Source organism: Canis lupus, chromosome 18 (genome assembly GCF_048164855.1).
Source record: "Canis lupus baileyi chromosome 18, mCanLup2.hap1, whole genome shotgun sequence".
In the NCBI taxonomy this organism is placed as follows: Eukaryota; Metazoa; Chordata; class Mammalia; order Carnivora; family Canidae; genus Canis; species Canis lupus.
In genome coordinates, this window is record NC_132855.1 from 42475447 (window position 1) to 42503321 (window position 27875).

A 27875-nucleotide genomic window follows, 5' to 3' on the forward strand; every position below is an offset into this window, starting at 1 on the left:
TGCCTGGAAGGTTAGTCCCCAGAGCTGGTGTGGCCAGTGGTCATAACAATGCTATCAGAATAGCTGTCTCTTCCAAAAGGAATTGAGGCATCATTCCAGGGCGACACAACACATTTCCCACATTACAGAAAGAATCATAAAATTGTCAAAATTGCTATGACTGTTACCTATCAATACATGCAAAGTCTATGTTTTTTTTCATTAATTCAACTAACATTTGTTCAGAGATTAGTTTATGTCAGACACAGGTATGTAGAGATGCTTTTGAGGAACTTAAAATACATTATATATATATATATATGTGTGTGTGTGTGTGTGTGTATTTACCTCTCACATATTTACCACACAGATACCATACCTTCCTACACACACACACACACACACACGCAATTGGTTATTTCCAGCTATTTTAACTATCTCTTACAAACCCAAGAACCTCTGAGTCACTTGAGAAGCCAAACATGTCACAAAAGTTTAATGAAAAGAAATCATGAATTCATAGGAGAAGCCTTTGGGCCCCACACAGAACCCATGTGCTCTTCTCTCACAATTCCAACAAGCTCGATTATCTCATGTCCAATATAGCAGTTTACAAAATAAAAGGCCAATACCAACAGGAGGGGAGAGAAGCTATTAAATGAACACAGGAAGTAAAAAGTATAATAATTTTGCCCAGGGACAAACAAAACTACATCCTCAATAATGCGTGAATTACCAGGCGAGATTAAATTTGTTCAACATATCCCATTATGAAGACAAGGAAGTGTACAATTCATTTTAGAAAAAATATTTTGTTTTTAAGCTGATACTTTGTTACATTTCTTCAATAGTACTGCTAAACAGATGAGCTGCTATTATGCAAAGACATTTGTCACATTTATCAAGTTTTGTCTGTCACTAGTTTAGGGAATGAAAATTATAGATAGGAAAATAATTATAGGGTGGTAAGTGTGATATAATATACACTTCTTCCACTGTGAAAATACTCTAGCAAAACAAAATTTTGTGTCCCAAAGAAATCCTTTGGTGACAGGGTAGGGAGGTTTCGTCCATTCAAAAGACAAGGCTCAGGCTCTGTCTTCAGCATAAATCCCCTTGATTTGTGACATAATAGTTTGCATGACTAATGTTTTTGATTCCTCATTTCTATGGACTGAACTGGTGAAAGTGATTCTACTTTCCCTGGAATTCCCAAGACCTAAAAGTGAGCTTTTTGCCATTTCAAATACAACCTACACAACCTGTTTTCAAAGCCTCTGAAGTGAGGTGATCCCTTGCACCAGGAAACCATGGGAGAGCAAGATAACTTGACAATCTGAAAAGTATTGCTGTTCAGTAATGCCGCCCACTTGCCTCCCATGGTGCTGGAGACCTGGTATTTGTGACCTCCATGACAAATTACACACATCATAGACACGAAGTGCTTCATTTAAGGGGTGCGTTTGCAAGAGAACATGAAAGCAAGACCTTATAATGAATTCTTAGGATACTTAAGGCTTAAAAGCAACTGATGTAAATTATTATAAGAAGCAAAGGGATGCTTCCAGAATATGTACAAGTGTTCAGAGTAATTACATGAGAAAAAGTTCCTCTCTCAGTATTTCCAAATTCGACAACTCTATGAAGAGTATAATAAAAGCTGGAGGTTGTGCGCCATCTGATTTCAAGATTTAGAATAAAGCTATACAAATTAAGCCCATGTGGTATTTGTGTAAGAATAAACAGAAGACAGTGAGAAATAGATCAACACATATAACTGATTAATTTTTGACAAAGATTACTCAATGTAGGAAAATAGTCTTCTCAATAAATGGCTTAAGAAAAATTGATGTCCATATGCAAAAATCATATGGTCTTTACCACCATATACAAAAATTAATTCAAAATGGTTCATTAGCATAGATGCTAATACTATAAAACTTCTTGGGGGAAAAAAAGAATGGGTAAAAATGTTACCTTGATTAGGCAAAGATTTCTTAGGACATAGAAATCATGAACCATGAAAGAAAAAAATTGGTAAACTGGACTTCATTAAGTCACTTCATTAAAAATGACTCCTCTTTGAAACACAGCATTAAGAAAATTAAAAAGCAAGGCAAAGACTGGGAAAAATATTTACAAATTACAAATCTGATAAAGGACTTGTATCAAGATATATAAAAGAATGCTCAAAACTTATAAGAAAGCAAACCATCCAATTAAAAAAATAGGCAAAAGAATTGAATAAACAATTCACTAAAGAAATATAAATATGGCTAAAAAGAATTAAAAATATGGCAAATAAGCATATGAAAAGATGCTCAATGTCATTAGTCATTGCAGAAATACAAGTAGTATCACAAACCATGATGTGGCTCTCAGAGTGGCTAAATTTTTTTTAAAGATGTATTTATTTATTTATTTATTTATTTGAGAGACAGAGAGCAGGGGGAGGGGCAAAGGGAGAGGGAAAAGGGGAGAAACAGACGCCCAGCTGAGCGAGGAGCCCAGTGTGGAGCTCTACTAGGGGCTCCACTCAGGGCTTAATCTCATGACCTTGAGATCATGACCTGAGCTGAAATGAGGAGTCAGTTGCTTAATCAACTCAGCCTTCCAGAAGCCCCTAGAGTGTCTAAACTTTTAAAATATCAAGTGTTGAAGCTTCGGAATAACTGAACTTCTCATACAGTACTGGTAGGAATGTAAAATGACACAGCCATGTCTAAATGAGTTTAGCAGTTAAAGATTAAATTTAAACACAAACTTACCATATAATGTAGGAATTCCATTTCTAGAAATTTACCTAGAGAAATAACATACCTCCAACAAAAACCTATATATAAATGTCAACAACAGGGTATTTATAGCCACCATAAACTGGAAACAACCTAAATACTCAATAACTGGTGAATGTATAAACAAATTTTGGTACCTCCATACAATAGAATACTACTCTATAATAAAATATATCAAACTACTGATATGCACAATGGTGTGAATCTCAAGAGCTTTGTGGTGAGTAAAAGCCGGATTCAAAGGCTTCCTACTACATTATTTCATGCTTCTGAACTTAGCCTCTTTAACATAATTAAAATTGCCATATAACAGAGGCATATTACAGACTTCCAGATTTTTGTGTGCATTTTCTATTTGGTCAAACTCATAGTTGTTGTTTTCTCCTCAATTAAACTGTTTATCAATGGAAATTAAAGAGCTTCTCCTGAAATTTAACCAAAAGCTTTTTACCATTGGATGCTCAGTGCTTAAAACTAGTTTTTGGCCAGTTTAGACAGCCTCTCTCTCTCCACTTTGAAAATGGCCTAACTTCCATCTTGCTTCTGAGTCTAATCCCATCAAAGAAGACAAATGGGGACAATATGATTGATAAGGTTCTAGAAGAAAGGAACTTGAGAATTGATAAGAAAGATGGTAGCTGGTACCAAACTGGAACTTCACAATTTAGAATGGAAAGATCTGCTGTGATGGTGGTACCTGTCACCCACCAAATCTTCAGTGAACTATGCATTTGTAGTTAATGTGTTATACAATTTAACCCATTTCTACAAGGCATCTAAGCACTTAGTCCTTCTTCAAAGTAGAAGTAGAGGAAAATGAAAGTCACCACTATGGTACAGTCATATGCAATTATAAGAATGACACAATTTGCTTCTCTAAATTATTTTGAGAATTAAATAAGACATTGAAATAGCTTGTATAATACCAGGCACTCAATATATGTTTACCAAGCTTTTATTTCCTTTCACTTCCTTTAGGAAAAGGAGAATATTTTTAGAAGTGGAAAAACCTCAGAGTTTATCTTGTCCAGTGTTTTAACTTTACAAATGAGAAAACCAGACTCAATGAGACTAAGTGTATTGTCAAGCTTACCCAGAGTTAGAAGTTCAACTTCCAGTTTACACACATATTTTTCCTAAAGCAACACATATTTTTCCTAAAGTACCTGCCTTCAATTGCTCCGAGTAGCAGAGCCTGGGAAAGATTGAGGGAGAAGAGGTTTGCTCTATATATTCAGGGATTGTGGACTACTTTGCTTCAGGCTCTATGTTTGCTTTGGCTATTTTCATTTATTTTTTACTTCAAGAATGAGAGGCAATCTCCTTAGAGATTGCCAGATTTAGCAAATAAAACACAGTGCACACAATAAGATTTGGGCTTCGGATAAACAATGTATAGTTTTAGTCCCATGAAATATTTAGAACATAATACTGGCAACTTATCTGCCAACGCTATTAGAAATCAAACAACAGGTAGCTCACAACTGTAAAGATTTTTTTTTTTACCTTAAAGCAAATAAACAATGATAAAATGGTCCTGCATAAATCTTAGCTTCATAACCGTTTCTTCCCCATGAACATTTTTCCTCACCTAGGATCAGGACCACTATAATGAACAGACTCTGTGGCCGAGGCTGAATCTGCTGGGGATGGTGATAGGGCAGGAAAGAGCTGATGAAATTCCTGAGCAGCCTGGGGAAGACATGTTTTGCTAAACAGGAATACCTAATTGTTTCCAGACAGACCAGAATTCAAATCCGTCTCTCTCTTACTAGCTGTGTGGCTCTATGACTTTGGGCAGGTTACTTAAACTCCACCACACCCACCCACCCCTGGAGTCTGCAAAATAAGGATACCTTAAGATTTTCTGAAGATCAAATATGATAATAGGAAGAAGGCACTGTGATCACTGTGCCTAGAATATAATAGCTACTCTTATAATTATCATGTCTTAAACGGTACATACATGTTTTATATACTTTTCTATGCATTTGGTATAGTTCACAATAAAAATTGTTTAAGCAAAATTGCTAGATGAGAGGTAGAGTGGTGAGGGCCTTGAAAGCCAAAATATAGAGTTTGGATGCTAAATTTTATCTTGTAGTTATAGAGGAACCATTGCTATCTACACAGTATTTGGGGTCCTGAATCCAGGAACCTCTCTAAGTTCCCTTTAAAAAACTACCTGGAAAATGGTGTAGCATATGCTTTCCAAGCACACCTAAACCAACACAGGGTGAACTGACCTGCCTCCTAAGCGTCTTCGGCTGCTCCCTCTGCTCCGATCTTGACAGAGAAGGAAATAAGAAGTTGCAACTCTTCCCATTGATCTACATTGTGGTGTATGAGAAATTAACAGGCATCAGACACAACCAGGAATAATTCCTATCCATCACTTATTTATTAGCAAGATGGCCTCATCCAAATCAATCAACTCTTTCTGAGGTCTGTACAATAGGGATAATATCAGGGTAAGGTCTCAGAATTAAGACTCTAGAGATTACCTGTTATAGGAGATGCTCAGTATCTGTATTTTTATTTCCACTTTGTTAGAACACTACCCTTAAGTTTTATGAGTCATAGATCCCTGAAGTGCTCTTTCTCACACCCATCATAAAAGTCTTGTGGGGCGCCTGGGTGGCTCAGTCAGTTGAGTTCTGACTCTTGATTTCGGCTTGGGTCATGATCTCGGGGTCATGAGATCGGCCCCATATGGGGCTCCCGCTCCACAGGGAGTCTGCTGGGGAATTCTCTCTCCTTCTCCTTCTGCCCTACCCCCAGCTCACACACTTTCCAAATAAATAAATAAATAAATGAAATCTTTAAAAAATAAAATAAAAATCTTGAGACTCGGTTTCAGAAGACTGCCCAAAATTGAGGACCAGTCATTTAGGCCAACATTGTTTAGAAAATTCTCACGGGATCCCTGAGTGGCTCAGCGGTTTAGTGCCTGCGGTGGGCTCAGGGGGTGATTCTGGAGTCCTGGGATCCAGTCCCACATCTGGCTCCCTGCATGGAGCCCGCTTCTCCCTCTGCCTGTGTTTCTGCCTCTCTCTCTCTCTCTCTCTCTCTCTCTCTCTCCCCGTGTCTCTCATGAATAAATAAATAAAATCTTTAAAAAAAAAAAGAAAATTATTTTACCACAGGCACCTGGGTGTCTCAGTCCGTTAAGCATCCAACTCTTGATTTTAGCTCAGGTCATGATCTTAGGGTTGTGAGATCAAGTCCCCATTGGGACTCTGCACTGGGCATGGAGCCTGCTTAAGATTCTCTCTCTCATCGCTTCTCAGCCTTTTGGCTAAGATCAAGTGAAGAATCTCCCTCTCCCTCTGCCCCTCACCCCCCCCCCCCATCATGAGCACATGCTTGCTCTTTCTAAAGAAAAAAAGAAAAGAGAATTGTTTAACCAAAATATCTTAGACAGTTGACACCTGAGTGAGTCAGATTCTTACTCAGCCTTCCATTTGATGCTGTGTAGGCTGCAGTCCTAAGGTTCACCCTTCCCTTGCTCATGCCTTTAGAACCTGCAGATATGTGTTATCTGCTCCTTCTGTTTGGTTAACTTCAAGAGCTTCTAATCTTTTTATAACCAGTTCTGTTGGCTGTTATCTGGATTTCTTGTAGTGCCTTGTCTATTGTACAGTTTAACAGACCTCCACCCTGTTGCCTGGCAATCAGAAGAGCAATATAATTATTTAACAATGTGCTAGAGTTCTATCAGAGAAGCTCCTTAACTGGACATTTACATCCTTTGCTATTTGTGTGTGTGTGTGTGTGTTTGTGTATGAAAAGTATTACCTGAAGGTTGTTTTTTTTTTTTTTAAAAAGCTGGATTTTTATACAATTCCCTGGGCTAAACACCAAATAAGGACCCAGAGCGCCCTTCTGTCAAAAATCCCCCCTTCTTATCTCTCCATGCAGTCTCTTGGAGAGACAGCTGCTGTTTTTTACAACCTGGAAAAATTAATCAGACCTATTATTTTAGTTTTGCAGCTCTGTTATTTTCTCATACAATCTTACCTCTCTTTCTATTATGATGTCTTTATCTGTGTGACTCCAGGGACAGTGAGATCTCCAATTCTAAACCTAATCGCAGGATAACATAAGAACTGGAAAAAGTAATGACTCTGGGTCAAGAGAGGTAAGTGTTCATCCAGGCTCTGCCTCTAACCATGTGACCTTGCCAAGGCAGTTAGTTAACTGCTTTGGCTTCAAATTCCTTATTGATAAAATATCTGGAGAAGACATATTCTCCTTTAGGTTTGTGCTGTGTACACTTTCACCTCTGAAACACCTATCCTCACATTTATGGGTTTTCTGAATCATTCCCAATCACCCAGCAGAAAACTGCTTTTACTTTAGTTCAGTATTTGACTCTTAATTCTTGCCAAATTTCTACTCATACACTCTCGTATTAACTCCAAATGGCTCAGCTTGACTTAACATGAAGCACCTCACACATACTTCTGAATATTCACTATAGATCCACTAACCTAGCTAGAGTTAGATCTACTATTCTCTGTAATTTCAAAAACAGTCATAAAATTTTATTTTTTAAAAGATATTTATTTATTTTTTTTTAATTTATTTAAGGGGGGGGAGCATAAGTAGGGGAGAGGGAGAGGGAGAAGCAGACTCCCCACTGAGCAGGGAGCTTGATATGGGGCTCAATCCTAGGACCCTGGGATCATGACCTGAGCTGAAGACAGAGCTTAACTGACTGGCCACCAGGTGCCCCCCAAAAAAAATTTGTTTTAAATAAGTGAAAATGTTAGCCATATAAATTTTAAAGTAAAATTCATAATTTAAAACTGAAATTATATATTTCTTGGTCAACTTGTGAAATTATTAACAATATTTTTCTTTAAAAAAAAGTGGAGTGATAGAGGAGGGTTAACTTTAAATTAGGTTAGTTATCCTCATTCTATGCAAGATGAATTAAAGGGTAATAACCAGATGTATTATGTTTATGGAAAGAAAAAAATATATATTCCAAATGTGGATTTGAAAACCTTCTCAGTCTTTCTTGAGACTTAACAGGGTTCTTTCCCCCTCAGAGCCCATCTCTCCCTGGTCACCATTTCAAGAAGAGCTGATTAAAGCATAGCAATAGAGCTCAGTGTTCCAGGAAACTCCCCAGGGCCTGGCCAGGAGCCTTAAGATAGGAGGTACCTACAACTTGAGTCCAAATCCTTGCATTATCAGATACTTCCAGCCAGGGTGAGGACCAGCTAGTGACACGCACAAATTTTACTGACCACAAGCTACACCCAGCTCTGGAATAACAGCCTCCTATCCCCATCCCATGGTTATTCTAGAGGAAGCAAAGAGGAGGGGCATCTTAACTTCAAAGGTGAACCTATGTTAACATTGAGAAGAGGCTAGGTGTTTCATTGGTGGTGTTTTCCTTTGAATGTAAGTGCATGAAAGTCAATCCCTGTAAACTTGAGGTGAGGTATTGCACAAACTGCTTGTTGTTCTGGTTGATCTCTCCAGCCCTTCTTTTTTGGCTAGATTCAAGCTCCCCCATTTCACTGGACCACCCGTAGTGCTTGAGTGATCGTCTAGTCTTCAGTCTCACCTTGCCTGCACTGTCAAAGTACTCTCCCTAAAAACTGTAATTCAACTGGGATTTCCCGTAACCTTCATTTGTTCCTGATCACCCTCAGGATATAGTCAAAGTTCTTCACCGTTACCTACCCAAAGTCTTCCATAATCTTGACCCTTCATACTCATCTTGCCTCACTCTACATTCTTCTTCTCCCTCTTGCATAGTAAACTCCAGCAGTGTTGAACTTTTCATGTATCTCTGAACACAAAGTATTACTTCAAACTTCTAGAGTACCTTTCTCTTGGATCCTTACCCTCTTGTCCACTTCATTAATTCACATTCAACTCCTCTGATAGATAGATACAACTTATATGCAATCTTCAAAACTCAATTCATAAAAATTGAGTAGAGTGGGAAAAATATCTTGTTATTCGTAGTTGCAAAAATTCTTATTACTAGTAATATTCAAGTTTTTTTCATGTTTATCAGCCATTTATGTTTCTTATTTGAATAATTTAATTCTTAACTTTTATCTATTATTCTATTTTTATAGTGTTTTTTTAAGAGCAATGCATATGAAAAAATAAAATAAAAGCAGGGGGGCCTGAGGGCTCAGTCGGTTAAGTGTCTGCCTTTGGTTCATGATCTCTGAATCCTGGGATTGAGCCCTGCATCACATCAAGCTCCCTGATAAGTGGAGAGTCTGTTTCTCCCTCTCTCTTTGCCCCTCCTTACCTGCTCAAGTGCTCTCTCTCTCAAATTAAAAAAAATTAACAAAAGCAATGCATATGATATTTTTCTTTTTTTTTTTGCATATGATATTTTTCTACAAAGAAGATCCATTTGTTTGCCATGTATGAAGGACAAACTTTTTCTTCCAACTTATTGGTTGTCTTTTAATATCTTATTTTAGTGAGTAGTTATATTTCACTGTGAAGAATTTGCTTGTAGTTAAATTCTATCAAAGTTCTATGGCTGATGTGAGCTGATTTGAATTATTAATTATAGCAATAAATTATTCTCTAATTTTTAGTAAAGTGATTAAATTGCATTAATAAGAACAATAGCAAAAACCAGTTTATAAGTCACAGCCCCCAACATAGAGTGGGGGTTCAATAAACCACTGCTGAATGAAAGAGTGCACAGAAAGCCAGAATCCAAGTGGTGAAGCTACAGCCTTTCTATCTTTAAGTCCCATCTTTCTTCTGACTTTAATGGCTTCAGAAGTATCAAATACAAGATGTCATAAAAAGTATCTAAGCAAGTACCATTTTACCTCTAGTTCCTAGTATTTCTTAAAAGGTGACTGTTCCATCTGGAAGAGATCTGAGAAAACCAACCAAACCTTAAGTTTTCTCTATTCCAGAAGAATGCAGGGAAGAACTATTTCAATCTTACCTGAGCTGGTTGGTCAAATTATATAGACATTTTAATTGTTCTTTTGATTACACTTGATCCAGAACTTCTAGTACCTGCTCCCAGACCTACTGTGATAGTCTGGCCTCTTGAGCATTCACATAGTTATTTTGGGACTAACTTGGCCAGAATTGTTAGGGCCAATTCCATCCCACACACTACCAGGACCTAGATCCTATATTAGGTTATGACTAGTGTCCAGACTTGGAGGCAAAAGGAGGTTCAATAGTGGCCTCTGGCCTCAGTTGCCTTATGTGATAGATTGCTTAAGGGCCTGAATCGTATTTTTTCAATACCTATCATATAATGTGAGAGATTAGCTTTTCCGGGAGAAACATAACATTGAAGATATTCACAAGTCATCCCAAACAATATGGAAAACCTTTTGGATTCCATTTTAAAGATGACACAAAAACATAAAACTCATGCAACTATCTGATATGTGTTGAGAACTTCTCTGGGGATAAAGCAGATCTGGAGATATCTAAAGCATAGATACTTGTAATAAGTCATCGTAAATACATATAAAAGATGAAAATAAAAAAGCTAAAACTTTTAAAATATAAGAGTCTAAAGCTTAAGAGTCTAAAGGAAAAAAGACAACTCAAAAGGACATAATATAATAGTCTTAAAAGTCATCTTTTTATAAACAATGCCTTTGCCACTATTCTACAGCAGCAACATGACATGCCACACTGTTTAGGTCTGACCCAACTTCTTATCTCCAGCCCCAGCCTCTCCCCTGAACTCCAGACTCCCTGAGGAATTGAGTCTGTACTCCACCAAATACTGCCTTCTCCACTTGGGAGCTTAACAGGTTTCTCAAACTTAACACATCCAAAAGGACACCCCAAATCTCCATCCTAACACCTGTTTCTCCAGTAACATCCTTTATCTCAGTTAATCGCTACTGCCATTTTAAGTATTCCAGAAACAAATCTTATACTCTTGACTCCTTACCCTCTTTCTCTCTAATGTCCAATCCGTCACCAAATCCAGTTGCATCTATATTTAAAGCATACCCATACCTCTCTCACCTCCACTGTTATCATCCTGATCCAAGTTACATCATCTTTCTCCTGGACTATTGCAGTCTTTTCTCAACTGATCTTCCTGCTTCTGTCCTTGCCTTCTATAGTCTATTCTTAACCAAATAATCAAAGTGGTTGCTTTAAAATAGAAGTATAATAATACTCTGACCTTCGGTGGTTTTCTATCCCTAAAGGTAATATCCACTATCTGCGGTCTTCTATCATCCCCTACTTCCTCCTGAACCTATTTTGTTCCTTCTGTGCTTTGTGAAGAACTCTTATGATGTTGATATGTTACTACTTTCTAGAATATAAAGTTAGTCTTTCAACTAGACTAATTATATAGCATAAGTTACATATCAGAACAAGAAACACATGTCAACTGAAACTAACATTTGTGGTATAGGAGGATAAATAAAGTTGTATCTTGTGTTATCCAGTAACGCACATTTCTGCCAAGTCAAACTTAACAGGGACCTTCAGAGCTAGCTGGGAAGGACTCATCAAATTGTACTACAGCTTTTTTGGACGGAAGGGCCAGAGTTATCTACTGATTCATACACATACATACACACATGTCATTTCTTTTTTGTGGTGAAAACACATAAGATCTAGTTTTTCAGCAAGTTTGAAGTATTTAATACAGCATTGTCTATAGTCAGAATGTTAGATCTTCAAAATTTATTCATCTTTTAGTTGCAAGTTTATATCTTTTAATAACATCTCCCCAATTCCCCCAGCTTCTGGTAACTACCATTCTACTCTGTTTCTACAACTTCGTCTTTTTTAAAATTTTATTTATTTATTCATGAAAGACACACAGAGAGAGAGAGGCAGAGACACAGGCAGAAGGAGAAGCAGGCTCCATGCAGGGAGCCCGACGTGGGACTCAATCCTGGGTCTCTAGATCACGCCCTGGGGTGAAGGCAGGCGCTAAACCGCTGAACCACCCAGGGATCCCACAATTTTTATCTTTCTTTGACTAGCTTATCTCACTAAGCATAATGCCCTAAAGTCCCATCCATTTTGTTGCTAATGGTAGGATTTTCTTTTTTCTCATAGTTGAATAATATTCCATTGTATATATACCACATCTTCTTTATCCATTCATCCATTTACTGATAATTAGGTTGTTTCCATATCTTGGCTGTTGTGAATAAAACTGTATAATAAACACATGAATGCAGATTTCTTTTTCTTTTTTTTTTTTTCTTCTTTTCTTTTTTATTTTTGGCTGAGTAAAGTATATTTTATTGATAGTACATGACAAGGTAAGGATCCCCAAGTCCCTCCTCTTCTTCAGGGGGCCCGGGTTGGAAACTGTGAAGGTAAGGAGATTCTCAGTATGTTGGGGGATGATTTGGGGCAAGGACTCCCCAACAGCTGAGGGCTTCTCTCTTCCTCTTGCTCTTGCTGGGATTGGTGGTCCAGGGCACTCTTACTCCTTAGAGGCCATGTGTACCATACCGTCTGCCACCTGGTTTCTATAGCCAAATTCATTGTCATACCAGGAAATGAGCTTAACAAAGCTCATTGAGAGGAATGCCAGCCCCAGCATCAAAGGTGGAAAAGTGAGTGTCACTGTTAAAGTTGTAGGAGACAACCTGGTCCTTAGTGTGGCTTTAGATGCCCTTGAAGGGGCCCTCTGATGCCTGCCTCACCTGATTCTTGATGTCTATACAAAGACAGCTTTTGGCAGCTTTCTCCAGGTGACAGGTCAGATCCACAACTGACACATTGGTGGTAGGAACACAGATGGCCATGCCACTGATCTTCCCATTCAGTTCAGGGGTGACCTTGCCTATAGCCTTGGCAGCACCAGTAGAAGCAGGGATGATGCTCTGGGCAGCCCCTCAGCCATCACACCCCAGCTTCCCAGAGGGACTGTCCATGATCTTCTGGGTGGCAGTGATGGCAAGAACTGTGGCCATGAGTACTCCCCACGATGCCAAAGTTGTCATAGATGACTTTGGCCAGAGGGGCTAAGCAGTTGGTGGTACAGGAGGCATTGCTGATAATCTTGAGAGAGTTGTCATACTTTTCATGATTCACAGCATCACAAACATGGGGGCATCAGCAGAAGGGGCAGAGATGATGACCTCTTGGCCCTGCTCTTCAAGGACCCCAGTCTTCTCCATGGTGGTAAAGATCCCAGTGATACCATAACATACTCAGCACCAGTATCACCCCATTTAACATTGGCAGGATCTCACTCCTGGAAGAAGGAGATGGGCTTTCCACTGATGACAAATTTCCTGTTTTCAGTTTTGACTGTGCCACGGAACTTGCCATGGGTGGAATCATACTAGAACCATACTAGAACATATAGACCATGTAGTTAAGGTCAATGAAAGGGTCATTCATGGTGACAATGTCCACTCTGCCAGAGTTAAAAGTAGCCATCTTGACCAGGCTCCCAATATGGTCAATCCATTTACTCCAGTCTTCACCACCACATCTTGTGGATGCGGCTGGCACTGCATCAGAAAATGTGTCTGTGTCCGACAGGGAGAACTAGAGAGCCAAGATTTCTTTTCAAAATCCTGTTTTAATTTCCTTTAGAATGAAACCCAACAATGGGATAGCTGGATCATATGGTAGTTGGATTTTTATTTATTTATGTTTATTTTTAGAGAGAGAGCATGACATAGGGAGGGGTAGCAGGAGAGAGAGTATCCCAGGCAGGCTCCATGCCCAGTGCAGAGCCCGATGCCAGGCTCAGTCTCAGAACACCAAGATCATGACGTCAGCCAAAATCAAGAGTGGACCACTCTTGGCTGGCTCAGGGCCTGGCTGGCTCAGTCAGTTAAGCATCTTCCTCGACTCAGATCATGATCTCAGGGTCCTGGGATCAAGCCCTGCATCGGGCTGGGAGTCTGCTTGCCCTTCCCCCTGTGCACTCTCTCTCTCAAATGAATGAATAAATAAAAACTTTAAAAAATAGAGTGGGCCACTCAAACTACTAAGGCACTGGTAGTTGCATTTTTAATTTTTTGAGAAATCTCAATAATATTCTCCATAATGACTTAACCAATTTACATTCCCACCAACAGTGCACAAAGGTTTCCTTCTCTCCATATCCTCACCAACACTTATTAACCCGTCTTTCTGGTGATAGCCATTCTAATAGGTGTGAAGTGATATTTCATTGTGGTTTTGATTTGCATTCGCCTGGTGATTAGTGATGTTGAACATCCATTTCATGTACCTGTTGACCATTTGGATATCCTCTCTAGAGAAATATCTACTAAGGTCCTCTGCCTATTTTTAACCAGATTATTTGTTTTTTTGTTATTATTATTGAGTTATATGAGTTCTTTATATATTTTGTATATAACCTTTTACCCAATATGCAGTTTACAAATATTTTCTCAGTTGTATAGGTTTCTTTTTAATTTTACCAATTTTTTTTCTGTGCAGAATATTTTTAGGTTGATGTTGTCCCACTTGTTGATTTTTGTTTAGATTGCTTGTGCTTTTGATATCATACCCAAAAGCTTACTGCCAAAACCTGTGTCAAGGAGCTTCTTCCCTATGTTTTCTTCTCAGAATTTTACATACCAGGTCTTTCTTATGCTTAAGTCTTTAATCCACTTCCAGTTAATCTTGATGAGCAGTCTTAAGATAGGGGTACATACTTTCATTCTCTTTTGTCTTCCTTTTCTATAATCATTCCTTTCTCCTTCCCTCCTTCCTCTCCTTTTTTTGTTCTTCTTTTGTTTATAGAGTTTTCTTTTTGTCTTTAGATCAAAACCGTGTGTGTGTGTGTGTGTGTGTGTATGTGTGTGTGTGTGTGTGTGCAATTGTGTGTTGGGGGTGGGCTTTTTAAAGGAGTTTTCCAGTATTTACTTTATGAAAAAAAATTTAGTTTTTCTCTAACTTTTAATGAAAGCCAAATGTTAGAAATAGTAATTAAAATGTTTACATTGAAGTAGATTGCTAGATCTGCAGTGTAGCCAAGGCTGGCAGCTTTTGATAAATTAGAATGAGCCACACAGGCTGGTCTTTTTTTTTTTTTCACTAAAATGCCACAGTGTCCTGAAAGCAATTCCACCCCACACATTACCCTTGTTTCAGATCAGATGAACTGAGCAAAGAAAATGCCTCCCAACATGGCAAATTACCTACTGTATCAAAAGAAACTGGAAGATGTTATCAGTGGGAAGGATGGCTTTAGAAAACATGCACATCAGGATTTTGATGTAAAGTTTGATTTGGGGGCTTTTACCAAACTGCCCTTCATTAGGGGAAGCATCATTACAGGTCATTCATGTGACTATCGTTCTACTTTGACCAGTCCAGGTACCACTGATACATTTCAGAAAATAAAAAAAGAAAGGAAGGTGAGGAATCTTTTCTAGCTCACTTTCCCTAAATGCCTTTATGTAAAAAAGGTTTCCCAGACCCCCAGAAGCACTTGTTTCACACTCTTCTGAGTGAATAAACCTTCTGTAGTCTGGAAACGTATCATTCTGAAAAGTTTCCACACTTTCTGGTGACACAGACATCTGGCAAAATACCTATGGAGCCTTCACATCTTCACATAACCCCCGCCCCCCCATGCAGCACTGCCTTCTTAATGAAATAAAGGAATTGCTGGTGAGCAAACCTTGCTGATGGCCATCAATATTTAAATCAGACCTCCTGGGTGGCTCAGCAGTTGAGTGTCTGCCTTTGGATGAGGTTGTGGTCCTGGGGTCCTGGAATCAAGTCCCATATCAGGCTCCCTCCAGGGAGCCTATGTCTCTGTCTCACTCTGTGTCTCTCATAAATAAATAAGTAAAATCTTAAAGAAAAATAAATCAGACCTTCTGATCAGGGAATAAATCATCCCACATTTTCCCATAATTTGCAGTGAATTTAGAAATTATCATGTAGATTTGTGGTGCTTAACACTGGCTACACACAGATATTATGTGGAGAGTTTTTTAAAATATCGTTGCCTGTGATCCATACCTGGGAAGGACAGGTTGTCAGTATTTATTGGAAGCATTTACACACTCGCCTTCCCACTAATTCTAATAGATAGCTGGGCTAAGAACCACTGGCTGTTGAGGGATTTCTGATTTTTAACTCTGTGTTTTTATTGTTGTGAGATTTTCTTTACTGGCGCCCACTAACGTAAGCCTTTCATTTGGCCAAATAACTTTCATTTCGTATGGTAGGATCAGAAACTTGAAACTCTTGTTTTTCAAGTGATCTTTAGGTATACATGTCAATACTGTGTCTGTGGAATGTTCTAAGTTTCTCTAGTGGTAGCCAGGTTCTCCAGAAGAAGGATATATAACCTGATTGCTTGGAAATATTCAGTAAGTCCAGGTGTTAACATATAAATAGTTCTCAAGTTCATGTTTAGCACCTTAAAAATCTATCATCAGTTGCATAAAAAGCCAAAAACGGCCAAAGACTCATTCTCAGATATTAGAGGGCTTCTTCTCTCAAGGAAATTTGGTAAGGAAAATACAAGTTTTAGTTTGGTTTACATAAATGTGTGTGTGTGTGTGTGTGTGTGTGAGAGAGAGAGAGAGAGAGAGAGATTTTGTTAAAAAGAAAAAAAGCAGTATCAGCAACATGCACACTTTTATAAACATAAAAGTAAGAGTCTTATGAAAGTAAGAGTCATACAAATAAAATGTGTGTTAATGCTGCTTCTGCTGCATTCGTGGCAGATTAATTAAATGACCCGTGCCAATCCATTAATGCTTAAGCAAACCAAAAAATTATTCTCTCCTCCACCAAAATCATAATTCTTCTCAAATTCTATTGGAAAAGCTATAAGAGAAAAAATTTAAAGGTGAATGTTTTTATGAAATAAATTTTTTTCTCATAAAACTGCTACTAAACAAAAAAGTCAGTCAAGTTCTTCTTCCCCTGTCTATGCATATTTATTTCCATGCAATAAGTAAACTGGATTATGCAAATCCCCAGAATAGAAAACTCCCAGCATCTAGTGGTTTTTTGCTAAATGAGGAATAAGTCACATGAAGAACAATCTTTTACAATAAAATGAGTATGTTCTCTCTTAGTTTGATCTTATTCACTATCTCCTGTGTGTCCAAATGCAAAAGAGCTCTGAGATTGAATATAATACAGGGTCAATTCTCCTTAGAAGTATTCTACTTCTTTATCAATACCTATCAGTCCAGAAGAAAGGTCATTTTCCACTGATTTACCAAGATGTCAACTTTGTATTATCAACAAACCAAGCTTCCATTACACTGTAATAGGAGAAAAAGAAATCGTGAATGAAGGGAGACAGTCCCAGTGGCAGAAAAGGAAAGGTGACTGTTGTCAGAGCAATTAGGAAGTCTTCTCTAAAATTAGCTTTAATTTTGATACTCAAATGTGATTTTATCTATTTACCGTGACAGTTGTCTTTACACTCATGACAGGAAGGACAATCACCCTCAACACATCATCTTCCACAATAGATCTTATAGCTCATTCGAAAAGTCAAGTCCAGTGCTGTACCTCATCATGAGGTTAATTTAGGAAATGATACTTTAACTGGATGATGAAAACCTCCATGTTGCAGGTCAATATTCAATTACCATCACATGATGAAAAAAAAGAGCAAACGCTGGAGCCAGGATATAACTCAGTTTTGTTTCATAAGTATGTACGACTTCAAGCAAATCACTTTACCCTCCAGAACTTCACATTCCTTATCTGTAAAATAGAGACAATGATACCCACTTTGTAGAGATATGTCCTTTTTAGGATTAGGAGTAGTATCTGCAAACTGCCTAGCACATAATTGATACTCAATAAATCGTAGCTACTATTTTCCATAACTTCTATAAAGAAAAGTAATCTGTGAATGGCTTATAGAAGGTGCCCAACAAAATGAATTAGTTGTTTATTAAACATCTTTGTCTACTATATTATTCATCCTTTTTGAGTCTACCATTTAAATCTAAGTTAAAAGAGCACCTGGGTGGCTCAGTGGTTGAGTGTCTGCCTTTTGCTCAGGTCCTGATCCTGGGGTCCTGGGATCGAGTCCCACATCGGACCCTGCAGGGAGCCCGCTTCTCCCTCTGCCTATGTCTCTGCCTCTCTCTAAATCTTAAAAATAAATATTTATTTACCAAATAATGACAAGAGTCATTTACCAAAAAATGACAAGATAAACCAGATTTTTAAAAAATATGAAATCATGTAAATGTACCAAATATACAGTGGGAAGCACAATCCAACATGAGCTCTGATGAAATTGAGTTTATGTGGCAGAGCTTGAAAATCAGCAAAGAGAATTTCTGACTCTCTTTTCTCTTCCCAGATGTCCCCACTTGGCCGTGACATTAGCCTAGGCACAAGTAGTCATCAAATCCAACATGTAGACGGAGCTTCAACTCACATCTAAAAAAGCCACATGAGAGAGCTTTGTGGTGAGGCCTGGGAACTGGAAAGAGTAATGATGATGACCAGGGAGACAGAGAAAGAGAAAAGAGGGAGAGAAATGTAGGAAATAGAAAGAAGGGGAACTGACTGAAGCAACTAATAAGGACCCTTATCGTTCTGGATGCCTATTTTTAAAACTTCTTATAGTAAAATAAAACACAGAAGCCAAAAACTGCACAAAGTCATAGCTTAGTGAATTTTTAGAAGGGGAGCACCTGTAACCACCACCCAGGTCAAGAATGGAACTTTGGTAACATCCCTGAAGCACCTCCATCTGTCCTATTCCAGTCTCAACGTCTTCTCTCTTCCCAGAAGTAAGCACCCACCTGACTACCATCATAGTCATTCCACTGTTTCTTAATGTTTTTATTACTCAAGAGTGGACCTCAAACATTCTAGTTAAGATTTGCTCTTTTTAAAAATTGGTATCTCTTTTAAGTCATTTTTATTTTAGAGATTTCCTGTCTATCCATTTCTTTTCTTGGCAATTTATCTGCTGAAGAACCCAGGGCATTTGATCTGTAAAGATTCCCAGGATCTGAGTTTTGCCAATTGCACACTCATAATGTAGTTCAACATTCCTCTGTCCTCCATAGTCCCTGCAGATTGGCAGCTAGATCCAGAGGCTTGATCAGACTCAGGTTCTATACCTTGGGTAAGTCCATAAGTGGTGATGTATTCTTTTATCAGGAGGCATATGACCTAGCTCTTTATGTTAGTAGCCTTTGATGCTTGATGCCTAGATATTTTAATTGATTAGGGATTGAAAGATGGTGATATTCTAATTTTATCGGTATTTTTACATTTATTGGCTGGAGTATTTATATAAAGATATACTTCTTGGGGCGCCTGGGTGACTCAGTCAGTTAAGTATCCAACTCTTGATTTCAGCTCAGGTCATGATCTCACAGTTGTGAAAATGAGCCCCAAACAGGCTCCACACTCAGTGTGGAGTCTACTTGGGGTTCTCTCTCTTCCTCTCCCTCTACCCCTCCACCTGCTCACTCTCTCTCTCTAAAATAATAAATAAAATCTTAAAAAAAAAAAAACAAACTTCTTTCATCTACTTTAAATTACTCAGTAGAATAACCCATACAGAAAATACAGGATAATTACTTGATTCTTTCCTCTTATTTGCCAGTGTTCAAAATAATTAATTCATTCTTTATCATCATTTAAAGGCGACTGATTAGGGGTTTTGTTTATATTATTATGAACCTATATGGATTTAAGCATATTTGATGGTTCTGGCTGTTTCTACCAGACTGCTGCCATGAATACCAAGTTATCCCTCCAGTGTTTTAAAGGAAATGGTTAATACCTAATGCCAGGTATTTCTTGTGTCTTTACTTGTATGTGCCATCAGAAGGTTAGAGTTGGATACATTTGCTAATCCTTGTTACCACCAATTTGGCAAAACCTAGTTTTATGAACCCGTCCTCATTTGCGCTAAATAAAATGACAGCCCTTCCAAGTACTGGAAAACATACAATTTCACAAATTCATCCTAAGTTTATCATTTTCTAAAAAATATACATAATTTTCAACTTTACTGAGTAAATAAATAAGTCAATTGTTAATTAATTAATTAATCTCAAGAGCCCGGGAGTCATGGAAAAAGAAATATGAGCCATTCAACCAGCAGAGGGAGTACAAGTTAACTGACAAATCCAACCTCCCAAACTCTGCTTTCCTATTGGTGAAATCACTGATAATGTTTTGGAGTGAAGGAAGATACCAGGAACAAGACAAGACATATCTGTGCTTCTCTGAGTCTGTTGGATGCAAAGAAACAACACTGCTTGTTGAAGGGAAAATACAACAGTAAGGGGGAAAAAACTATTCCCATGAATTCCATCAGAGCCTTCTTTGCTCAAAATATAATACATCATTGCCCATAGCCTGATTGATAACTGTCTTGGTGGATATGAAAGGAGGAAGATATGATTACTATACTTTTTGTAAATTTAAAAAATAGAGGCATCCAGAGGTGATATGAATTCTCTCTAGTTACATCAATTCAGAGCAGAGGCAAAATTTAACATAAATCATCCAACTCCCATCCCAACTTTTCACGTGGGACGTTAAAGGGAAAAAAAGGGGAAAAAGTTACAAAAGTACTTTGCAGTTTTTCTCCTTGTCTCTGCTAAGAATGATTCAATCAAGGCAAGAATAAGAGCTTGAGAATATAGAGCACCCAAGCACTCTCTGATTTCTTTGCAAATGTTCCTCTGGAGTTGGTGCTTTAATTTCTAATCAGTCTGAGTCAATAACGTATGGTTGTCAGTACCATTGTTGACTCTCACAATTTCTTGTCTCAATCCCATAGTTCCTAAAGCTTGGGGCTGGGGGTCACTGGCAGGGGTTTCGATTTGGGTCTTTCTATGTTTACACAATAGGGCAAGTCAATATCTCTCCTGTATCAGTGAATTCTGGACTAAACTGATCTATCAAGCATTGCAGACAAATGAAGACCTTTAGGGACAGAAAGAAGGCTCTCTGGAAGTCTCTTCTGCTTTTACATTTCATTGAATCCACAGACTCTCACTTGCTCCCCACAGAGATCTGAATGCAGCTGAATAAGAAAGGAAGAAAAGTCTCATGAGAAGAATGGAATGCTCTTACAATATTTTTAGGCTGCAATGTATACTGAATTCCATTCACACAGTCCTGCAGGAGGTTTGGCCCATCTTCACAGAGCATGCCACAACTCCTGCTTATTGCAACAGATATGTACATTTCTCAAGGACTGACAATAATTAAAGAAAAAACAAACTGGGAGGTTCTTTGCATAGGATTGTTGAGGCAGGCTTTCCCTTTTTCTTTTGTCGATACCTGTTTTATAAAAAGGATGATAAATTTGTGTTGGAAAGTTCAAATTTCTCTCCAACCTGATAGGCTCCTAATTGTGTACCTAATTCAAACCAGTTTTGGAGATAATGGAACTACTTCTAACTTCCCAAGAAGCTAATAAAAAGACCAAGAAATTTTTGAAGAATCTACCATCATTTTTAAAGAAGTAAAATTAACATGGAAATAAATTTTTATGAAAAAAAAAGAAAAAATTTTCTTGGAGACGCAGTTTGAATAAATGAGGACTTCTTGGTGGTGGCCATAAAAGAATGAGTTCCATTCTTCCTTTCACTGAACTCAAAGTATACAGGTTTCTACTTGCATGTTTATTTGCCTTTATTCTGTGAACCTACTCTGTCTATCACACATCAACAGACAGCAGGGCCTCCTGAAGTCCATTCCTTCCCAGCCCCGGAGCCTTCAACCTAGAGGCAAGACTTTAATCACTTCCAAGTGTTCTAAAACACCTAAGCTCATTTAGCTGTGTGAAATGAGTTAATGAAATCAAGGTCATTGTTTCAGATATATATAAGATGATTCTGCTAATCTTGTCCTCCTCTCTGTCAAATAAACACATTATTACCAAACATATCTATCCCCACTGGCATTGTAAATCCATTACTCACTGAAAGGGTAGGAGGATATGGTTGAAAACAAACTGTATTAAACTTGTCTCAGCCATCTCATAGCTCTATGAACTTATGTAGATTTCTTATTTCTTAGTGCTTCTGCTTCCTCACCATAAATTAGGAATAATAATAGCATCTACTACCTCATAAGGCTGTTGTAAGGATTTAGTATGTTATTCGTGTTATGTGTTTAACACAAAGGTGGGTACATAGAAATGCTTAATCAATGTTATTTTAAGTTCAATTTAATGCTGTTGGTATTGTTGTTATTATTACTGCTATTCCTGTTGGACATTTTAAAGCCCAAGTTCCATAGTGCTAATTGTCCATAAGTATGTGTTACAGTTTAAGTTCTGTTACCATTGGTATATATTGGCTTTAAAACTCAGATCAAAAAAAAAAAAAAAAAAAAAAACAGATCCATGAGGTACTTAGAATCCAGAGAAGGTAATGCATGTTCATGAAAGCACAAGGGAGGCAGTAAACCTCTACTCTCAAAGCCACTTCATACATCACACACTTAAATCAACACAGATGAGCAGCAAGTAACTCATTGGTGCTCACTATGACTTTTCAATCTACTAAGGATGTCTCCTAGTGATGAAGCTTAAACAGATGTTTAGTAATGAGGAGTATGGATATAATTTTAGACATGAAAAATAAAGTCTCCCTTCTTAACAAATCCAGAGTGCAGCCATTTATCTATTTTGCCTTTTGGGAGAAAAAAAGAAATGAATTAGAAAAGTTTTCTGTTTCATTTTCATTTCTTCTCTTTTTAAAATAAAACATGTCATTAGTTCTACGCCACGGAAGTCAAACAAAGGAACGAATAATTCCCTGATGGTTTAGAGAAGTATCAATATCTATTTCAGATCATCCCCATACCAATTTTTAGTGCACATCTACACAACTTAATCACTCCTCTTTAGCTTGGGTGTGTAGACTAGCTGAGAAGTATATCTTTAAGACAGATGGAAAAAGAGAATGTTCCAAGTACTTGTTTACATTTCAGTAAAAAGCAGTGACAAAAGGGGAGCAGTCATGAATATTACTAAAAATATCAATTTCTAGACAACTCCTCTAAGTGATTCTGATTCAACCAGATCGGAGTATGACCTGGGAATCTCTGTTTTCAACACTTGTTCTGGAGATTCTTATGATCTGATACACTGGGGACACTGATCATCTGTTGCTTCTGCTTGCCCAACATCTCTTCTTTCCTCTGATAAAAGCACCTCAATTTTCCTTTGAGAAAGCACTCTTCCCAAGCTCCCAGCTCCTGTGGGGGGTTGGGACTGACTGCACCACGAGCTCTATAGGGAGCCTTGGACCCAGACCTGTTCAATCACTGTAATCAATAAATATCTCTGGTCACACTGATTGGTTCAGAGATAAGTCTAAAACTAAATCCTGGAATATTGAAACCATTGGAAAGAGGAGCTCTCTTTCTTCTGGATTTAGGAAAATTTATCCACACAAAAAAGAAGCCAACACCAAGATGTAATAAATGGAAAAAGGAAAGACAGATTGATACAGAGAGAAAGACAGAGAATGCGAATGAGAATGAATATCTAGATTACTTTGTTTAGATTCCCAGACTCAGACAATTTTTGTTTGTTTGTTTTCAGGAAAAAAACAGAATCCATAATGACAGCAATCAAAGAAACAAAATGGAAACACAACTCAAAGTTTACAAATTCAGATGGAAATGTAAAAAACATAAGCTATATAACCAGTTAATGACTGTTTTCTAAGAGTTTATTAAATAAGATATAGGAAACTATGGTAATCAGATATAGAACATAAGAATGAGTGTATTGTGGGTTTTTTCTTAAATACGTCTTAAGTTTTTTTTAATTTAAGTAATCTCTACACCATATGGGGCTTGAATCCATGACTCAGAGATCAAGAGTCATGTGATCTTCTGACTGAGCTAGTCAGGCACCCCAAGAGCTTATTTTGGTTTTTATATAGTTTCAAACAAGAAAGAGTTATGTTGAAAAATATATGTATATATGTGCCAAATAACAGAACTCCCAAATACATGAGGCAAAACCAGATAGAAATGAAGAGGAAAAAATACACAGTTTAATAATAATAATTGGAGGCTCCAATATCCTACTTTAAATAATAAATAGAATAGATATAAAATCAACAAGAAAATAGAAGACTTAATGCTATACACCAAGTAGAACTAAGATATATCTATAGAACAATCTATACAGCAACAGAATACACATTCTTCTCAAGTACACATTAAATATTCTTCATTATAGACCATATGTTAGGGCACAAAACAAATCTAAATAAATTTAAAGGATTGAAATAATACAAAGTATGATCTCTAGCCACAATAAATTGAAATTAGAAATTAATAGTAGAAGAAAATTTGGGAAATTCACAAATATATGGAAATTAAACAACTCACTGCTAAATAATCAATAGGTAAAAGACCTAACCAAAAGCAAAATTAAAAATACTTTGAGGCAAATGAAAACGAAAACAGAACATGCCAAAATTTATGAAATGCCCCTAAAACAGTGTTTACAGAGAAATTTCTAGCAATAAACACTGGTTAAAAAAGAAGAAAAGTCTCAAATCAATAACCTTACTTTCCCCTTCAAGAACCTAGAAAAAGAAGAGGAAACTAAATGCAAAGAAAACTGAAGAAAGAAAATAATAATGATTAGAGCAAAAATAAATGAGATAAAGAATAGAAAAACAAATAAAATCAATGAAAATTTGTTCTTTGAAAACAACATCAAAATTGGCAAACCTTTAGTCAAACAACCAAACAAAGAGAAGACTCAGATAACTAAAATAAATTATTTAAAGATTTATTTATTTTAGAGAGACATAGAGGGTGTGGGGGCAAGGGGCAGAGGAAGAGGGAGAGAGAATCCTAAGTAGATTCCATGCTGTACATGAAGCCCAACTCTGGGCTCAATCTCACAACCCAGATATCAGGATATGAGCTGAGACCAAGAGTCAGACACTTAACTGACTACGCTACCCAGGACACCTAAATAAGATTTAAAAAATAATTAAAATTGGGAAGCCCAGTTGGCTCAGCGGCTTAGCGCCACCTTCAGCCCAGGGCGAGATCCTGGAGACCCCGGATCGAGTCCCACATCTGGGTCTCTGCATGGAGCCCGTTCCCTCTGCCTGTGTCTCTGCCTCTGTGTGTGTGTGTGTGTGTGTGTGTGTGTGTGTGTGTCTCATGAATAAATAAATAAAATCTTTTAAAAAAATAATTAAAACTATAGGGGAACTATGAATTGTTGTATGTCAACAAATTAGACATCCCAGCTGAGATGGACAAATAGCTCTAAGGATACAAACTACCAAAACTGACTCAAGAAGAAATAGAAAATCTGAATAGGACTATGACAAGTAAAGAGATTGAATTAGTAATCATAAAATATCTTACAAAGAGAAGCCCAAGCTTCACTGGTGAACTCTACCAAACCTAAAGAAGAATTATTACCAATCTTTCACAAATTCTTTCAAAAAATAAGAAAGGAAGAAGCACTTCCAAATTCATTCTGTGAGGTCAATATTACTCTCCTACCAAAACCAGACAAATATTTCATGAAACTGAATCCAGCAATATGTAAAGATTATATACCATAACCAAGTAAAATGGATTCCAATGTGCAAGGTTGGCTCAACATATAAAAATAAATCAATCTCATATATCATACTAATAGAAGAAAAGACAAAACCACATGATTATCTCAAATGGTGCAGAAAAAGTATTTGGCAAAATTCAACACTCTTTTGGGATAAAAAAAAAAAACTCAACAAATTAGAAAGCAGCTTCCTCAACCTGATAAACAACATCAATGAAAAAATTCACAGCTAATATCAAACTTAGTGGTGAAATCATTTTGCAGAACTTAATTCCATCATAGAATACATTGAAAATGCTGCAAGCCCTGGAGTTCTCTAGGTCAAGATTTCTATTTTATTCTGATCTTGACAAGAAGCCATCAGAGGAATTTCAAGCAAGGAAGGATTGATTATGATTTGATTTTTATTTTTAAAAAGTACTCTGGTTACCACATATCCATCCCACTTGGATTCCATTTGTCTTGGGTGTTGGGAATAGGAGAGAGCCCTGGTGTGATGAACAGATTATGGGAATAGTCCAGAAGAGAGATTCTGGTGGTCTGGATGAAAGGTGGAATGGTAGAAACAGAAAAAGTAGTTGTTTTCAGAATACTTTTAGAGATAAAGTCAGTGGTTCTAAAATGGGTTCAGATATGAGGATGAATGAAGGAGATGTTGTCTCCTAGAATTTTGGCTTCAGCAATCAGGCAGATGGTGAGTGATGCCATATACTGAAACAAAGACCCTGTGGGGTTTGACTTGGGAAAGAAAGATAAAAGTTTATTTGATCCACACTAAATTGAAGATTCTCATTTAGAAATAATGTGGAGATGTCTAATAGGGACCTGGGTATGTAATTTGGAGCTCAGAAGAGAAGTCAGAGCTGAACATAAGATTTGGAAATCATCAGCATACAATATTTAAAGCCATTGGATTAACATGGTTGATTTGAAAAGCTGCATAAATAGAGCAAAGAAGGAAGGCCATGATAGAGCTCTGTATTGCTCATATCTATAGCTTTCTGACAGAGAAGATGGAACTCACAAAGGAGACTAAGCAGTTAGGGAAATAGAAGGAAATCAGGAGAGTTTGGTGTCATGGACTCCAAGAAAAGTAACTGTTTCAAGAAGGAAGATGAATACATTCTAGGGATCTACTGTACAACATTATGCCTATAGATAACAATACTGTATCCTATACTTTAAAAATCGGTTAAGAGGGTAGATCACATGTTATGTGTTCTTACCACAATAAAAAAAATTTTTTTTAAAGATTCATCCATTCATTTATGATAGACACAAAGAGAGAGAGAGAGAGAGAGAGAGAGTGGCAGAGACACAGGCAAAAGGAGAAGTAGGCTCCACACCGGGAGCCCGACTCGGGACTCGATCCCGGAACTCCAGGACCGAGCCCCCCTCCAAAGGCAGGCGCCAAACCGCTGAGCCACCCAGGGATCTCCCTAAAAAATTTTTAATAAATAAATATTTTTTTAGGAAAAAGGAAGGAAGTGGTGATCAACTTTGTTGACTACTGCTGAGAGGGCAAGGAAGAAAGGAATGGTAGAATGGCCACTAATGTTTAATATATTGGAATTATCGATAATCTTGACAAGCACAAAGTCAATGAAGTTACAGGGACAGATGTCCACTTGAGGTTGGTTAGGAGAAAATGTTGGTTAGGAGGTTGGTTAGGTTGAAAAAGTAAAGGCAGGGCAGCCCGGGTGGCTCAGCAGTTTAGCACCTGCCTTCGGCCAGGGTGTGGTCCTGGAGACCCAGGATCAAGTCCCACATCGGGCTCCCTGCATGGAGCCTGCTTCTTCCTCTGCCTATGTCTCTGCCTATGTCTCTGCCTCTCTCTCTCTCTCTCTCTCTCTCTCTCTCTCTCTCTGTCTCTCATGAATAAATAAATAAAATCTTAAAAAAAAAAAGAAAAGAAAAAGTAAAGGCAGCAACTCTAGATAACACTGAAGAAAATTTTGATGAAGAGGAGCAGAAAAATTGAACAGAAATTCGAAGGATGGATTCTGAGAGTGAATAATTACTCAGAGTGAGTGAATTATTATTCACTCTCAGAATGGGAAGGAATGGAACATGGTGGAAGTCGTTGACCAGGCTGTCTTTTGACCTGCGTCAAAACACATCAGCCATAGTAAAGAGCAGGAAGTTGTAGGAGTCATGAGGCAAGTTTTCATGGGAGAAGATGAGGGAGTTCCCATCTAAATGCTTCTACTTTCCTAATAAATATAAGCTGATAGTGAGCAGTGAGGTCAGTGGAGAGACTGAGTAATATATCAGTTTCAAAGAGAAGGAGTGAAATGATCACTTGGGAATTGCTAGGGACTGAACTGTGTCTCTCCCAAATTGTCATGTTGAAGCCCTAACCATCAAGGTGACTGTTTCTAGAGATAGGGTATTTAGGAGCTAATGAAGGTGAAATGAGCCCATAAAAGTGGGGCCTTGACATGATAGGACTATGGTTTTATAAAAAGAGAGAGAAAGAGGGAGAAAATCTATGCCATGTGAAGACACAGCAAAAAGGTGGCCATGTGCAAGCCAGGAAGGATGCCCTACCAGAAACTGGAACTAGCTAACATTGGTCTTAGACTTCC

At 37.7% G+C, this 27875-nt stretch overlaps 1 protein-coding gene and 1 long non-coding RNA gene across 4 annotated transcripts in view; one reads left to right on the forward strand and one right to left on the reverse strand.

Annotated features, from left to right (window-relative positions):
- LOC140609066 (uncharacterized) overlaps positions 1-27875 on the reverse strand; it is a 308391-nt gene that overhangs the window by 164401 nt on the left and 116115 nt on the right. For 2 of the 3 annotated variants that reach the window (XR_012011050.1, XM_072784185.1), the window contains exon 4: positions 5021-5104. The exons of the other annotated variant lie outside the window; for it this stretch is intronic. Coding sequence is in view for 1 of the 2 variants with exons in the window: in XM_072784185.1 (XP_072640286.1) it covers positions 5021-5104 (84 nt within the window). In the remaining variant the exon portion in view is untranslated. The remainder of the gene's footprint in view (positions 1-5020; positions 5105-27875) is intronic. 3 annotated transcript variants of the gene reach the window in all.
- On the forward strand, positions 6500-23395 carry LOC140609541 (uncharacterized). Its single transcript, XR_012011348.1, has 3 exons — positions 6500-6915; positions 18052-18487; positions 23284-23395. It is a non-coding gene; the product is annotated as an uncharacterized lncRNA (long non-coding RNA).